Source organism: Anser cygnoides, chromosome 15 (assembly GCF_040182565.1).
Source record: "Anser cygnoides isolate HZ-2024a breed goose chromosome 15, Taihu_goose_T2T_genome, whole genome shotgun sequence".
In the NCBI taxonomy this organism is placed as follows: domain Eukaryota; kingdom Metazoa; phylum Chordata; class Aves; order Anseriformes; family Anatidae; genus Anser; species Anser cygnoides.
In genome coordinates, this window is record NC_089887.1 from 6,259,573 (window position 1) to 6,276,819 (window position 17,247).

Sequence of the window (17,247 nt, forward strand, 5' to 3'; positions counted from 1 at the left end):
TCTTCATCGCGAAGCCTCTGCTGATGGTCGTGTTGGGTGAGAGTGGTGAGGTGGAGCATGTGGGAGACTTGCACTGAGCTCTGCCAAGCACAAACCTTGAGCACGGGGTTTATCCTTTCAGAGCAGGGTTAGGATCCATCTGTGCTGCTGGCTCCTTGGGGCTTCAAGCATTTAAAATTTCACACAAAGCCTTCTGCAGGGTGGTGGTCGGCAATCCCTGTGCCCATTTCCTTCTCAGCAGCACATCTTCACGTGCAGCTTTTGTGCACGTAACTGCACAATGGCTTCTGCGAGGACTTTTGGGGTGTCTGTGTCTCGCCCCAGTCTCTGGTTTGGGAGCGGTTTCAGCAGGGTAATGCTGCTGCTGTAGAGACACTGCCGTGACTCAGTACTGCGTGCCTGTCCTTAGACGTCTTCTCTCCCGGCTTCCCAGCTAGGTCAGACCTCAGATGCATTCGGTGCTGGTAAGGGGAATGAACATCGCATTGCGAACCTCTCAGCTTTCATCTGCCTTTTTAAAATGAAAGACCAGATTCACGAGATCAAAACCTGAAGGTTATTTACCTGTAACTGGAATTTTTCTCCTAGCAGCCAGCAGCTCCCAGGTGGCCATGCAGGGATGCCACTCAATGAGGAAGCATTTGATTTCCAAGTAAAATTAGATTGCACATTCAATTCTCAGTAACACAAGCACAAGACTTCCAGTAAAGATGTTTTCTGTAGTAGAGGGTTTTAACCTCTCCCAGCAGATACAATCTAATTGCACTGCAGCAGCTAACTATTGCCTTATCTTCAATATGTAAACACTTGCTCAATAATTAAGTTACCATGGAAGTTGCCGTATCGATGCCCAATTATAAGATAAACTGATAAAAAGGAGGCTGTGGCCGTGTTTTCTACAGAGCAGACCAAACCTGATATGCCTATAATGGTCAGGTAAAGACTTGGGAATTTTGTGTTTCAGTGTATTCTCCCGATATTCATTCTTGCATAGCATTTTCAGGGGAGGTGAGTGCTTGCTGGGAGATCAGCTTTTCCAGGAATTAATCTATTAAAAATTGAAGTTTTTCTCTGGTGAATGTCCTTTGCACCACCTTACGTTGTACTCACCCAGAGATTGCCACATCCTGTTGCCTTGTGCCCCACCTTTCATCCCATGGATGGCTCCGTGGAGGCACCTCCTGTGTCTCGGTTCTGCTACATTCAGGCAGCACAAGGGGCAATAAGATCCCACCCGAGATACCTTCTGGGAGTATTAATGACTGTATTAATGTCTTTGTCACCTGAGAGCTACTTCATAGGGAATGATAATATGTGATTAAAGAAGCCAGTTAAAAACAGTTTAGGAAGCTGGATTAGGTACATGATCTCTTAGTACGGTTCCTTTTATCTGACAGCCCGGTGAAAGAAAGGTGTCTGGATTACACTGGGAGACATTGGAATCAACAAGAGCGTTTTCTGAGTGCTGGGCTTAGTGGTGTCATGAACAATTTTAATCGTTTTTAAATGGTGGCAAACATCACAAGCTTAATGGATTTCAGCTTTATTACTGGGGCTTTGCTTAGAAGCAATTTGGATTTTCAGCTGTGAGCCAGCAATGTAAGTGTACTGAGTGACATTAAAAGGGACTGGAAACCCGGGGACTGACCTTGCATTTAAATACCACGTGCCCATGTATGGGGACAGACCTCATCTTCTTTCCATCATGCTCAAGACCTCAATGCTCTATTAAGCTCAGCCCCATGTTGTTTCCATAGGGATGATGTGTTTGGCTCTGTTTCACGTGCTGATCTCCAGCAGATGGGTAGCTGAACAAGGAACTTTTTCCATTTCAAAGGCTTTGCTGCTCACGATGAAGCAAGATGACGATTTCTTTGTGCAGTGATCTCTAGAGTTTGTTTTCCATCCTTGGCTTCAACCTCAAAGTTCTTGTAGGCATGATCTAAAACGGTCTCTATCCTTTGTGTTAGGGGGAGTGGGCTAGCTGTGCTGGTTTTGGGTGATTTGGCTGGAGGGAAAGCAGTCACTGCCTCCAAATCCAGTTTCTCTGGGTGACTTTTTTACATTGTGGGAGAAGATGCCCTGCAAGATCTCATCGTTGAAGAGGGTTTTGTAAAACGCTTTTGACTTTGCTGGGAGAAATGGTAATGGGAGACAACCTTGTATGTCAGGCACTTGTGGATCAAATCTGCGTTAAGCTGTCAGGGACAGAAGCCCCCAGTTCATGACTGGTGGTCATTGAGGTCTCTTCAGCTGGCTGGTGCTCTTAGTCCGGCATGAACAAGAAGAGGGGGGAAAAGGGGAACATAGACATTTGTCAAGTTCTCCTCAGGAGTAGCATGTGGCATTATTTCCCTTATCAGTAAAGGGAAATACACGTGTTCCTGCTCCTTGTGGGGTTTTTTGTGCCACCTAAAACCACCAACCTAAGGTTTCGGTTGGTTCCAGCGCAGAGTTGAACATTAATAATGATGTTTTCCCCCAGAAGGCCAAGGAGATGTCTGTAGCACTTTATCTCAATCATCTACTGAATCCTTGTTTTGTGTGTGATGTAGCCGTTCAAGCACTAATTGCCTTTGATTAAGTCAATCATTTGCAGAGTGAGTGGGTTAATTGGGTATTGTGGAAGCAATCGATCTAATCAGCTGCTTGCATCCATAGCTGAGGCGCTACAATGCAGCAGGACAATAATTGTTTTATGAGCTCCTGGAAGGCAGCAGAGGCAGACTGGATGGCAACAGGAAACCTTTCTCTGCAAAATGGCCTTTAGGAAAGGTAATTTGCATGCTAAGTGTTCATTAGGAGAGGCCTGGGAGCTGGGAAATTCTCCCCTCTAAAATGTGTGTGCATGAGAAAATGGCTGGTGTCGTGGATGGTAGATCCTAGGCTCCTTTGCTTGTCTGAGCGTGGCGTGGTAAAGGCGTGTTGTCCTGGGGGTGGGTTGAAGAGATGTTGTCTTGATGGTGGGATGAAGGAGGTTGTGTCTAGTGCCATGAAATGAGGGGTCCCACTTGGCATGACACAAGATGTGCCAGGCACCCATCCCTACACAAGGTGCACCCAGAGCTTACCTCCCTGGCATCCTTCCAGGGGCGAGGAAACCATTTGGTCTGCAGGACCACTCAACATACATCCACCCCTTGCTGAGGCTCTCATTTCCAAAGCACTGAACTGTGCTTGAATGGGGGCATCTCCTGGTGGCTCCTCACGTGGCCCATGCCAGCAGTGCCCGGGGGAAAGGAGAGGATGCCATCGCATCCCCCAGCCTCCGAGGTCCCGTCTGCCTCCTGCACGTGTGGCTGCTGACATCTCCAGAACGCCTCTATCTGCACTGCTGAACATGTAACCAGCAGGAAGTGTATTTATCTGGAGATGACTGCAGAATTATTTTCAGGGAAGTTATAAGCTACTCAGCACAGCTGCAGACGGGGAAAAAAAGCTGCTGGTGCTGTGTGGTGGACCAGAGGAGCAGTTGAAGCCTTGGCTGCAAGCTCTCAGTTGGCTGACTGCCCTTGACAACACTTACAGGGGACGGCTTTCTGTGTGGGGAGGACAAATTTGTCTCCAAACAAAGAGCACTGTTCTCACTCCACAAGAAAATTTGGCTTTTTAAAAAATTAGTTTTATTGGAATGCTTAAAAAATTCACATTGAAGTCATTGAAACACGACAAAGAAGTATTACAATTTACAGCAATCAAATCAAACGATTTACACTGATGCAGCCGAACAAGAGGTGTGCGGCTCTTTTCGCAACACTATTAGAAGTCCAGTCCCTTGGGAAACCTTAGAATATGCCGCCACCTCGATCCATCTCTCTGATTATGGTTTATTTTTGAAGAAATATCCTTCAGACTCTTTGTGCTAAAAGGAGGTTGTGACATCAGTGTCAGTGGTAGTGAAGGATGGTAGGGATTCTCCACTCAGCTGCTCCAAGTAATTATGCAATTCCTTAACTTCGCAGTAAGCGTAGGCACATCATCTCCAGTGAGTGCCCATCCACCGTTCTGGTTTAATTAACATCTTACAGCGTGAGTATAGCAGGCTACTCGGCTTCTGACATACAGAAGAAGTGGTGATATGTACCAGGTAATTTTAGCAGCAAAGTGATGTAGTTGTGTTTATATCTTCCTCTTCATCTGCAAAGCTCTGAATCGGGGTCAGAGCACCTTGTCTGACTGCCTAGAGAAAAGAAAACCTACATCTGTAGGTGGAGGGCGCCCTGCCCAAACTCTAGGAAAATGCAGTTGTTCTTGGATTGCACACATGAGTACATTTTTTCCTCTTTTTCAGCCTTCCATGCTTTGTCTTGCAGTGAGACCAGGAAAAAAACAACGCAGTAATGCACTTGTTCTTGGGGATAGTATTGGCTTTATTACTGTGCTTGGTTTGGATATATAAGCATGTTTCTCCTAAAAGCCTCGCACCAGACCTGGTTTTACCACTGACCTAGAAATGTCATGGAAACAAGCAGTTCTGTTCCCAGCTGAAACTGCAAAGTAGAGCACCAAAGAAACTGAAGAGCAGATGTGGTTCAAGTGCAAGTTTATCGTGCTTTACATAGGATGAGGGAAAGCGAAGTCCATGCGTGGTGGTTTTCTTTTTTTTTCCCCAAGGCAGTGTATGTGATTGTCCTTCTCTTGGGATGAGTTTTTTTTGTTCTCTGAGAACAAAGGCTGAAACTGAAAGAGTCATTTTGGGTACTTCCTATAATCCGCATGCTCAGACATACCAAAAGCCCCATCAATAACTACACACCATAACGGCGCTCTGAGCTGGGGAAGTAGCAATATCCCTCTTCTTAAAAATAGGGAACTTGGGCAAATTGCTGGAGGAAGTCAGATGGAAAGATGGTATCTGTGTTAGACTGTCTTGAGAGCAAATCCTCTCCCTTGCTTCCTGTGTGGCCCCTTGGATGGTGAGAAAGCTGCGTTGGGCTGCAGCACCCCAAGGGCTATGCCATTTCAGGTAATATACGTGCTGTTTGTTGGCCGACTTGGTCACAACTGCTTGGCGGCTTTTTTACAAGTGTCCCGGTTTTGTGGCAGAGCTGCCTGTTTGGTTTCTCTTTTTGGCAGGTGGTTAAAGTGGGAGAGTGTTATTTCTAAAGGGTGCTGGCCAGCAGGTCTTCCTGCAGCCACGGCTGGGTGCTGGTGATCAAGCGCGATGTCAACAGGCGGCCACGTCCTTTGGGAGAGGATATAAACGTGTTGACAACAGGGTGCTGCGTGCCCTGGTGCTACGAATTGGCAAGTGGGGCAGGGCTGGTGATTGTTTTGCTTCAGCACAAGCAGAACAACCCTCACAAAGGTCTGAATGTGACCAGATACCTTTACGCTGGAAGCTGTTGGTGAGGTAGTGCAGAGGCGAGGAGGGACGCTGGTACCTCTGCTCTGAGATCTGCTCCCCTCTCCAGCCTCCTGCAGTTCTGCTTCTCAACACTTTCTCCAGCTGTTTTCGCAATCTTTTAGATCGGGCTGCTGAGGACACGTCTTGCTGACATACTGTTTGCCTGGGGAAGCTGAATGGGTTCATGTTCAGTTCACGTCCAGTTCGTTGTGTTTTGCATTTAATCAGCGCTGACAGGGGTGCAGGCAGCAGGTTTGGACAGAGCAGAGGAGCAGCTCCCGAGGACACAGCCCTGGAGGAAGAGAGAAAGAAAAGAAGCAAGCAAAGGATTTAAGAAAATCTGTGCCAAAGTACAGCAAAATTAGCAGCTGGCTTTGTCAGAGCAGCCAGGAGCTCTTTTGCAGAGGCAATGGTTCTGGAAAGAGCTGGCATGTGAACTATGGGAAGGGATTACATTTACTATTGTGTTGGGTTTTTTTGTTTGTTTGATTGTTTGTTTTTTAATTTAATTTCTTCTTTTTTTTTTTCTCCCTTGGAGTGGAATTCAGATAACTGTGTTTTGCCACAAAGGGATGGAAAAAGGAGATCAAAACGATGAAAATATCTATACATACAGGGGCATGAAAACCTAGGCTTCCAGCCTGGCCTTGGCACTGGCTCACAGTATCGTCCTGGGCAGCTCACCAAACCCCTGTGTGCTTCTACCTCTTTGTATAAAACCATTAGGATGCCTGTGTGCTGGGACAAGTGTTATGTGGGCTTTACAAATTTCCAGTTATTTGAGATCCTCTTTGGGGAAATGCGGAGAGTTTTTATTCCCTGTTCCTTAAGTGTTAAGAGAAATCACAAAAAAAAAAATTGTGGAGGGGAACAAGTTTAACAGGGAATGCCTGCAGCATCCTTACACCCTGTGCCATTCAGATATTTGTAACAAAACACTCCAGATGAGTGCAGGAATATGACCCGCAGCCAAAACTTGCAGAGCGGAGCTGCTCTGAGGTTGTGCTGCTGCGGGCTGAGCTGCTGAGCTGGGCAAACCCAGGCGGGTGGTTTTGAACTACAAGATTGTGTTTCCTCCTGCATCACCTTGTGTTTTGCATTTGTCACCATCCTCCACGTGTTGTCTTCCCTCTCTATTATTTGACACCGGTGTCCTTTCCTCCAGATCCAGCTCTCTCCAGCCCCCGACGAGCTGGTGGTGTTTCCCACGTGTCAGCCGCAGCGAGGCTCTGAAACCATCCCTGCCACTTAGCCATTTCCCATTCCGGAGGGCAGCCGTCAGAGCCCTGGCAGCATCTCTGCCTCGTGTTAAGCAAATCTTACGTTTTGTGAACTTATCAGCTGGGCAGAACCTGCTGCCTGTCTCTCTCCTGTCAGCCCTGCGTCGCGGGGGCTGTTGTCCCCGTTGAGCTCCGTCTTGTTCAGGCGCTATCGGGCGCGTAGCGGTTTTGCTGATACAAACCTGGCAGGTAGTGGCCTTCCCTGCAAAGCCGGGAATTAATTTGTGCCGTGGCGGTGATAAGAGCAGCTCAGCCTGTGCCTTGCGTGGATGCTGCTGCCCTGGGCTGTTCTGGTGGCTTTCTTGGCTGGCTTCCCCTTGCTTAGGCGCTGGGTAATTCCGCTGTCAGTGGGTGCTTCTTTCTAACACTGTGAGTGCCCCCCAAGGGCCTGGGCATGGCATTTTGGTAGAAAAGTCCCAGCTGGAGTTGGAACGGGATTGAATTGATAGACTGAATCCGCCAGCCTTACTTGTGGCTTTGGGGAAGATGCACCCCAAGCCTGAGGGACAGACGGCTGGACCACAGTAAGAGCTTTGCCCCTGTAATTCTCCTGATGTCTCTGGTGTCGGTGCTTGGGTTCGCGGGCTGGTGTCTGTGTGCTGCTGTGAGTGGGTCTCGGTGCTCTGCCCACGCGGAGCATTTGTCCAGTGCCGGAGGGACAGGAGGGCTCAGGGATGGAAGGATGGGGCGGGCAGCAGCCTGACATCACGTTTTAAAAGAAAGCCCTGCTGCAACACATGACCCATATAAAATACAGAAACAAAGGAGAGGCCGCTGACAGCTTTAAATATTTCCACCCCTTACATCTGCATCACGCTATCAGCCCCCTTGCAGTCCTGCACGCCAGCAGTTGATGTGAGCTCAGATTTATGGCACTCTATGGTTAGCATTCAGCACTACCGACAGCACGGGCTTTGCCATTGCACTTATTTACGCCAGATGTTGACAGCTTTGCCTCGCATTCAGCAAAGGTCTCTCTGAGGAGCTGGATAAAGTATTTGGCTTGGGGTTTCAGCAGTCCAGGCAGAATAAACTGGTATCTTGGCTTATCAGCAAAGGCATGTTTAGCTAGATGGGCACTTTCTCTTCAGTTAGCATCTATAGCCCCTGTCTGTGTCACTCTTTTCTTTCTGTCGTTTCTGATTGTTAAACGTGCTTGTGTGTGTGGACATTTTTTTTCTCTAGGTTTCTTATGGCATGGAACCATTTTATATCATTTGTACCTGTAGAGTGAGTGTTGAGGAGCCGGCTGAGTGGTTTTTGTGCATCTTTTCATCTGTGTTTTAAATAAATCCTACATGACACTGGGTGACATGAGCAACTGTCTGAAAAGCAGGTTGAATGAGGATTTTCTGTACACCACCATTCATAGCGCTCAGATGAAGGACAGGCTGCTTGCGATTCCATAGTCACTTCCACTTACTAGAACAAATGAAAAATAGTTACAAGTTGTTATAACGTGCAATTTTTAATTTAAAATCCTCCCTTCTGAGAGCCAAAACCAGAAATCTGAAAGGATTGAAATTAAGAGAAAGGGGAACGCTTTTTTCAGTGGGACTTTTTAATAATTGTGTCTTAAACAGCTGGAAGAAGACTATCCAACCCCTCTGCTGATATTCATAAAGCTTTTATTGGACAGTTCTTGGAGGTTCCTGTTTTTCGTCAGTGCAGGAGGCCCCATCCTCCCTGCCCTCCTCTTGCTCCAGAAGTGCTATTTCCATGAGTTGTGAGAGGTGGTGCCAGGAGCTGTGGTGGGGTTGTCCCTTGGGAACAAGGGCTCAAGTCTTTGCCCATACCGCAGCACGTGGTGCATGGTGCAAGTCCCCCTTTACCTGTCACGTCGCTGTATCGGAGCGTGGAGATCTCTGAAGCACAAGAGCTTGGGAAAGAGCATCAGAGTGAGAAAGGCAAATCCGAAGGAAAAAGCCTGTTTATTCTGTCTTGTGCAGTCCAGCCACACCTTTGATCTACTTGGTGTTGATGTCAAAGTTCTCCTTTTCTTTACCCTATCTCTTTTGTCAGTGAAGTGTTTTATCCCTGGTCTCAGCAATTGCTTTCTGCTGCAGGGTACCGAGAAGGATTCCTGTGGAAGAGAGGACGTGACAACGGGCAATTCCTAAGCCGAAAATTTGTGTTATCGGAGAGGGAAGGTGCGCTGAAGTACTTCAACAAAAATGACGTGAGTTTCTGGGGTTGCTCTGTGTGGATGGGGGATCACAGCTGTAAGAACATCTGCGAACAAGTAATTTCTGGGCCACTGTTTAATTTATAGGGTTACAGCGTTTTCATAGCACTGAGTCACCGATCGGTCCAGGAAAAGGTACCAGCTTGCCAGCCTCATTGTAGTGTATGCTCTTGGTCCACCACCACAGTCACAGTGAGACACCCTAAATGACCATTTTACACCCTCCTGCTGTGTTTTAAAGTCCATAAGGCTTTCCCTAAACCGCCAATGAAGGAGTTTTTCTCAGCTCTGTCTGTGTATGATCCAGTTGAGATGGATTTTGTGTCTGTGGCTAGCTAGTGGCAAAGGTAACGCCACCTCATGGGGGTCACTGGGGTCTGAAACCTCCTTTAAGTGACATGGCAAGCAATCCAGAGGGAAAGTCCTCAGGTTTTTCTCTTTCACTTTCAAGCGGTAGAAGCATTTGTCTTTTTCCCCAGAGCAGATTTCATTTATTGTAAGTGAGATACAGAGCTATTACCATGAAAATTGGATGGGTGATGAATGGACAGACACTCTACTACTCTGTACCACATAATGGAGGGAGCTGAGGTGTTTTCCTCTGATCTTTTAGTCTCCCCTGAAACCTTCAATGTGTCTTGATCACCTTCAGAGAGGGTAATGCTTCCATCACAGCTGTGCATCAAGCTCCAGTAAAACACTGACAGCCATCCAGACAGAGCCATCAGCAAGTCTCTAAAAATATCTGGTGCAATTGTTGTGTTGTGATGGGGGCATCACTGGCCATGCGTGCAGAGGAGGGGACCATCCAGCCACTCTTTTCCGTGCCCAGTGACCAGCTTAGGTAGCGCTGTCTTCATTTTCAGCTTTGCGAGGGGTGGTGCAATTATGCATCCTGACAGGAGACAGCCAGTCATAAGTGAGGGAGAAGTGAAAGTCCCAAATCCAGCCCCAATTTAGTTGCTATTAACTGCTATGGTGTGGCTTAAGGCTTTTTTTTTTTTTTTTTTTTTGCCTCACTGGTGACCATATAGCCATGGTGGGAACTGCACTGCCACGGCGCATCCTCTCTGCCGGGATTTCCCCGCCGCGGTCACCCACGGCGAGTTGGCCTCCACGTTAAGTCCCCAAGTTCCCGAAGCAGCTCTGGCATCTCCTCCCATGCAGGGACTTCCCTGTGGCACTGGGGGGGACCATGGCTCCGCTGCGTGGCCTTTTGTCCCCAAGCACTGTCCCCTGGCTGTGTCCCAGGCCGCGTGTCAGCCACCATCCTTATCCTGCGTGCAGAAATGAGCAGTGGAAGGCTACCGAGGAGTTTTCTTCTGTTTCTTGAGATTTCAAGTCCTGTCACACCGTGATGCTTCAGGCAGTGGGAGCATTGGGTTGAAATTAGTCGCCACCCACAAAGCTGTTCAGCTCCCTCTGAAAAATCCTTCTGGTTTTGTCCCCATTGCAGCAGAATAAAGCGATACCAACTTGGCCAAGTGCCATCTAGCTTCCAGGGAGATGGAGCCTCTCTCATCTGTGTGTCCCAGCGCTGCTGTCTGGAGACGCTCACGTCTTCATGCCTGGGTTGAGTCGCATCCCATGAAGTGGGAATTGGCCCTGGGGGGGTTCTCCTCTAGCTAATTGCAGCTGTAAGTCAGGAGACTTAGCACGGCCTAAAGCCGGTGTTACAAAGAGCATAATCTTTATTTCTCAGAATGATTAATTTCTCTGTTGTATTCATTCCATCCTAAAAGGGCGGTGAGCTTCTAGCCCTGGTCTGTAGGAAGACACTGTGCTGCAAAATACAGGTGACCTGCCACAGAGGGTGAGGATGGGGTTGGTGCTTGGGAAGGGCCTGACCCAGACTCACTGCTAGGCTAATCTACCCCAGAGGTGGTTGTGAGGTGTACGTTTGTTCCTCCGGACAGCAAATACCCAGTCCAGAGGGCAAACGAAGGAGCAAAGTCAGAATCCAGTGACTCGTGTGGAAGGATGGGACCGGTGGGGACATGGGCATGGTGTCCCAGGCAGTCAGGTCTGATGTTTTCACGGGGAAAATCCTCCATCCCTCTTGGGCAAGGGTGAACTGGCTGTGGGTGCTTGAGATGCAGAAAGCATTCTGGCCTGTTAGTTAGCAGTCTGTGCTTTTTTTTTTTTTTTTTTTTTGTCTGTCTGATTGGTTTTCTTTCTTCTTTAATAGTGCTCATCCAGGTGTAAATGCTGGTCATTTATCATGTAAAGAGGCTGGAGGAAATCTGTGAGTCAAGAGACAATGGAATTAGAAGCAGGGAGAAGAGGCATGAAGTTGCTTGTCTTTCATAGCACAGTATCCTTTCTTGAGACCTGACTTGATCTTGCTTCTGGGCTGAAATCTTTCTCCCCTTGAACTTTACTGAATTTCACAGAACAGCAGAGCATTTTCCCAAGCTGGTAGAAAGCACTTGTCGCTGCCTGAGCAAAGCCTCAGATATATTATCACCAAGCAGTTTTGTGTGCTGGGCGTCGTGTTGTAGCTAATGGCCTCAATCACGAGTTTGTTTCTGACACAGTGAACTGCTTTCTGGTTTGAAAGCCAATTCTCAGGTGTTTGCTCACTCAGCTGTGTTTTTCAGGCAAAAGAACCCAAAGCAATTATGAAGATTGAACATTTAAATGCAACTTTCCAGCCTGCAAAAATTGGGAACCCGCACGGACTACAGATCACTTACTTGAAGGACAATAGCACAAGGAACATCTTTGTTTATCACGAAGATGGCAAGGTGAGAACATGGAGGTAACAAGGGCTTGTTTGAGATCCTGGGGGATTGGTGCTGTGCAGAGCCAGCCTGGGTCACACCTGCCTCTAACCCAGCTGGGACTTGCTGGGGGATATGGGAGGGATGTGGAGCTTTCTAAAATGGAAATCTGTGGAGAAGAGGGCTCAGGGGCCTGGGGCATTTCTTTGCACAAGGAGGACAGTGGGACACAGAGGTCAGGGCAGTGAGAGGAGGGTCACTGTCCTCCTGGAGGGTGTCAGAGGGGACCTGTCCATGGGGTCACCATGAAAGAACCCTGAGAGTCATCACACTGCCCCGTTGGACTCAGCAGCTGCAGGTTGGGGTTTTGTCTCCATGCACTGGTGTGCATGCGGGGAGCAGAACCAGGTGAGTCTGCAGTGATGCCATCTCACAGGCATATCTTCATCTCTTTCGTCCACCAAATATTTGGGTTCCCCATAAAATAGCAGCGCTGGAGTGGCCAATAAACCCAAACCTAAAACTATCATGCTCATGTTGCATTTACATCCTTTGATGTTACATTTAGCTAAGGGCCCTGTCTGTCTGTGAGGCTTTCTGGGGCAATCCCATGTGGACCAGCACAGCAGGTCCCCCGGGCTTTGTGGAATTGTCTGGATGCACAGCCCGTTCTCCGTTCACCCAGGTGTGGGGAGCCAGCCAGCCTTGCTAGCAGTAAGCAGTCCGTGCTCACAGCAGAGCCACTTGTCTCCAGACCATAGTCCAGTCATGCCACCAAAAACCAAGGTGCTCTTGATTTGAGGACGAGCACAGGAAATAAAAGGAAGGAGCTCTTTCCTGTGAAAGCTGAATCCCACCATCGTGCTGCTGTCTGTGGTTTGCTGGCAGTCTGCTCAGCAGAGTTGGGATTTTGCTGTTAATTGGCTTAGATTTAAAAGGATGATTTTTCAGCCAAGGCCCTGCATGGAAGGAGCATTTTGTGATGTTCAGGCCATTGCTGTAGGCAGGACTGCCAGGTCTGAATTTCTGCTCCCACGGGTTGAACACGGTTGCTCCTGCCTCCGTTAGGGTGTGTGGGCAGGAAGCTCACTGATGCCATCTGATAACACCTAAGCTGAATGCCTCTCGACTTCCTTGAAATTTCTTTGCCCTTTTGGCTGATTGAGGAGTGCAAGAAGGTCAAACACCCTGTGGTAATAACCCCAAAACTCACTGGAGTGAGGCACTCAAGAGGATCAAGGCTCAAGGGCCAGCCTGGATCACCCTGCTGCTGCCCCAGAGCTCCAGGGGCTGGGGCAGCTCTGTGCAGCTGGGGGGTTCGTTAGCGCCTACCCATCACCAGATGGACCGAGCCAGCTGAGGTGAGCCTGAGGCAGCTGCTAGAGATGGACACCGGGTCTGCTGGAAATGAAATGAAGAGCAACACACCTTGTGTGTGAGCGGGAGGGGCTGAGGAGCTCGCTCTTTCACTTTAGGACACAACAACACCTGAAGCTTTAGGCCGGAGCACCACAGCTGAAGGCTGTGCGCATCACACCACATGTCCATTAAACTAAAAATGATCCAGGAGTTCTACCTGGCACCATTTTCCAGTGCAAACAAGGCCATAGTAGAGCTCTGCCTGTTTTGCCAGGAGAAGGGTTGGTTTGTTAAAGGCCACTAGACATTTCGATGGCCTGAGCTGGAGGCAGGGAGGTGCAGGAGAGGAGAGCAGTGGGGTTTGAGTTACAGCTCTCGCACACCGTACCATCAGGACCTGCTCTGATGGTTGAAGGCAGGCAGGCTGGCAGGGCTCCAGGCACGCTGTGGCTCGTAGAAAATCTGCAGAAGCTGATTTCCCACCGCACTGAGCTCCTGTCTGGGGCTGAAGCTCCCTCTGCAGGACTTTTGGAAGCCATCACAGGAGCAGCTCAGAAAGCTGCTGTGTGCTGCTGCCATCCCTGAAGTTATCGTCATCCTTAGCATCCTCAGAGGTGGGCTGGATCTCCAGGGAAGGGCACCCTTCAGGGTGCAGATCGGTATCTTTCAATCTTCTCTGGTCAAATCATCTGAGTGCTCTTCCCCGATGCTGCTGAGCCACACCAGGGGCTTTCAGGACGGGCAGAGACGGCATGGGGGATCAGTCAGCAACAGTAGGAGTTTGTTGCTCGAGCTCCAGGGACTGATGAGCAGGAGGAACAATGAGAAGTTGTATTTTTGTCCAGTCTGAGATCGCATTGGCAGTGCAGGTAACTCAGGGACAGAGACTGGAGGGACACCCAGGTGGCACCATCAGGCCTGTGAGGTGGGGTCTGCAGTGGCACTGGCAGCAAATCAGGAAGAAGCTGAGAGCCTGCAAGAGCCATCTGCAAAGGTACTGCCAGTAGTTTGTTTTCTGTGCTTGCTCTGAGACGTAAATCAGTTAAAGGAATCTCTACTAACGAGCTCATGAGACAACACTTTCCTGTCCAAAACCACCGAGCAGTTTAAAGTTGTTCTTGTACATCAGATATATCCTCACCAAATCTGTGGTGGTGTTCATGATTATAAATGCAGAAAACCTTTAGCAAGTGAGCCTCCTGGCTTTGCAGACACAGGTAGAGGCTTGTGTAAAGAAAGGTGGTGTAGCAATGGGTGATTCATGCTCTAAGAAACGATCGATTGTCTGAAGTCCGTGAGAGTTTCATCCTCTGCTTTTCTGCAGGGTGAAACCCTACCTCACATCCCAGTCAAGGAGGCGACCCTCAGGCAGGACATCCAGTAGCCATGCAACTGGTGATTGTATGAAATATCACCGTTTTAAAATTACAGCTTATTTTTCGTTACCTCTAGCCTGTTATGGTCATCATTAACTTGAGGAGCCAGTTCCTTCTGCCGATCCTCTTTGTGCTGCTATCTGGGGTCTGCTTAGCTGCTTAAGGTAGAAAAGCAAGTGATAAGTTAAGTAAAACCTCAGACAAGTAGGTCAGAGTTTTCCAAAATGCTGTTTGTGTATGTCCTGTTATGTTTTTTCCCCTTTCAACTTGAAATAGGTTACAAGCCAAAGCAGAACATCGGCACTTTTAGAGGATGGCTATTTGCTACATTAAATCATTTTTAAGATACCTCAAGTTCAACTCCTTAAAACTGAGATATTCAAAATTACAAATAAGAGCCTCCCCCCCCCCCCCCCTCAATCATTTTAAAGTATGTAAAAATTTACATCTTACCAAAGGCTGACTTCTACTTGGTTACGGTATTTCCTACACTACAGCAACCTCACCTAGAAGGTTGGTTATCTTAGGATCATGCCTGGCTCACAGAACACTTCACGCGTGTTAATAACAGCCAGTGCATCCGTCTCCTTCATAACCACAACTATTTTGGAGGGGAAAAGAATGGAAGGAGATGTTTTCCATGGAAAGGAAGAAGTGCCACAGTGTCTGGGAATTGAGCTGGGACTTCAATATCATTGTGCTTTTCCATAGAGGTCTCAAGGATATGACCAGTGGTCTGCAGTACAAGGTTAAGGAGATATTTGGTCACTCTTTTAGCAAAATACAGAACTATATTGTTACGGCCTCCAAATCTGGGGAGGATTCAGGCATTAAAAGTTTCCTCACATGCTCTGCATTCAGAAGGATGGGAATGGTGATGGGGAGCGGGCTGCGGTGGTGTCAGGATCGCTTTGGACCTGCAAGCAAACGGGGTGCAACGGGGGTAAAAAAACATGTTCCCAGGATCAGGCTCGCTGCTGGGCTCAGCATATCCACAGTGGGCTTCACCAGCTCTTTGTGCACCAGGAGGAGGGGTTGGGGCCACCAAGCACCCCCTGCATGTCCTGCTCCTCGTCCTGGAGCTCCCCGGTGCTTTGGGCTCCACTAATCCTAAGCGGTGGCTCCTGACTCACCTGAAATCTCATTTCAAGCCGCCAGCTGGGTTTTCCTCTGCTGACCTTCCGCCTCCCACAAGCACTACTTAAGCAGATGGGGAGCTAGGATGAGAAGTGCTACCAGTTTTCTGAGCCCTGCAAGCATCTTTTACAGAAAAATGATGCTTGGGCAGTGGCTATGGCACATAAAGGGTGATGTCCATTGCAGATTATGGAGGTAGTTTGCTCAGAGGTGATGGCTCATCCTGCGTACTGCCTGGGCACCTCACTGTGCTGTCCATGGGGCAGGGAGCACAAGCCTCTGCAGAAAAACCCTGGGTGCTCACTGGGTGCCCCATGCAGGCTGTGAAGCCCAGGAGAGCAGCTAGCTGCTCCCCGGCCTTCACCCGTTTGCTGCAGCCCCTCTGTGTGAGGCTGCCCTGCAAGCAGCTCCCCTGCTCCGCTGGGTGAGCCCAGGCTGCTGTGGCTGGAAGCAGGGTTATTGCTGCCATGAGCCTCTCACTGCAGCTTTATCCTCTCTTTTATGTTTTATGTTTTTTTTTCTTTTTCTTTTTTTTGAGGGCTGCCACTAAACTCCACTCTTGTCACTTGGGACAAAGTGCTGGGAGAGCTGAAATGAAGCAGGATCACATTATTTCGTTACGTGCAGACTACATGACTTGCTGTTCTTTTCCTTTCTCGTTATTAGGAAATCGTGGATTGGTTCAATGCCATTCGGGCAGCACGTTTTCATTACTTACAAGTGGCGTTCCCTGGAGCCAGCGACGCTGATGTGAGTTTTCCTGCATGTTTTTTTTCCTTACTCATTTTTATAATCTTGTTAAAAAGCAGGAAATCTTGGGAGTGCTCCATCCTTCAATGTGTGCTGTACATTTACCATTATTTTGGTGCAAGAGACTTCAGACCATTTTCAGACAAAAAGTTCTACGGGGTAAATACTAAAAACTGAAAGGAGGGAGCCTTACTGGGCTGCTGTGGTACAGGTGGCTGGCTCATTTGCGTAGAATTGCCAACAAAAACCAACAAATAAACCCACCCCCTTCTCCAGAAGCTTTAATAGAGTTGCTGTTCTGTCCAGTGGTCAGTGAGAAGGTTTGGGTTCCCGTGGGATCTGGTGGCAGAGGGGTTGGGTGGGCTTAGGTGGGGGCTTGCCCCCATCCAGGAACCCCTATGGCTGCCTGATTCCCCCCCCAGCTGATGCCTGGTTCTTCTTTCTCTCCTGTTTGGGTTGTTCCAGCTGGTGCCAAAGCTTTCTAGAAACTACCTGAAGGAAGGATACATGGAGAAAACGGGGCCAAAGGTAGGGTATAAATGTTTCTGCAATACCCCCAAAACCAAGGCTTTCTCTGTACCGGGTGGAGAGAGGTCTGCTGGTGGGACACTCACCCTCACTGGAGAGGTGAAGCCATAACACTGTAATCACGTTAATAAGCATTTCACCCCCACGCTTTTGGTTTGGAAGCAGAGGTTAAAAAATCCAAAAGTACCACAGACCAGCCCACCTCATTTCCCTGATTGCTGGCCATTTCTGCAAGCCCGCCTGGTGCATCTGGCCCCAGAAACTGCCTTTCTGAAACTGCCCCAGCCCTCCTGGGTCCTCCAAGCTGCCCGACACAACCCCAGTGCCCTGGGTCGTGCCCAGTGAGAAAGGTGCTGCTTATTTTGGTGTGTAATCTGTCGCTTCTTGACTCTTCAGCAAACAGAAGGATTCAAGAAGCGGTGGTTCACCATGGATGACCGAAGGCTCATGTATTTCAAAGATCCCCTGGTAAGACGAAGGAGCCTGGGCTGTCTGCAGGGCATCATCTGCAGTAAAGCCCAGGCTGGCACTCACCAAAATGCTTGAGCAACCCTCACCAACT

General features: G+C 48.7%; 1 protein-coding gene across 5 annotated transcripts in view; it reads left to right on the forward strand.

Annotated features, from left to right (window-relative positions):
- ADAP1 (ArfGAP with dual PH domains 1) overlaps positions 1 to 17,247 on the forward strand; it is a 70,657-nt gene that overhangs the window by 50,612 nt on the left and 2,798 nt on the right. For all 5 annotated transcript variants that reach the window (XM_048063642.2, XM_066977472.1, XM_066977471.1 and 2 more), the window contains 5 exons: positions 8,694 to 8,806; positions 11,413 to 11,559; positions 16,074 to 16,157; positions 16,623 to 16,685; positions 17,082 to 17,153. In XM_048063642.2, coding sequence (XP_047919599.1) covers positions 8,694 to 8,806; positions 11,413 to 11,559; positions 16,074 to 16,157; positions 16,623 to 16,685; positions 17,082 to 17,153 — 479 coding nt within the window. The remainder of the gene's footprint in view (positions 1 to 8,693; positions 8,807 to 11,412; positions 11,560 to 16,073; positions 16,158 to 16,622; positions 16,686 to 17,081; positions 17,154 to 17,247) is intronic.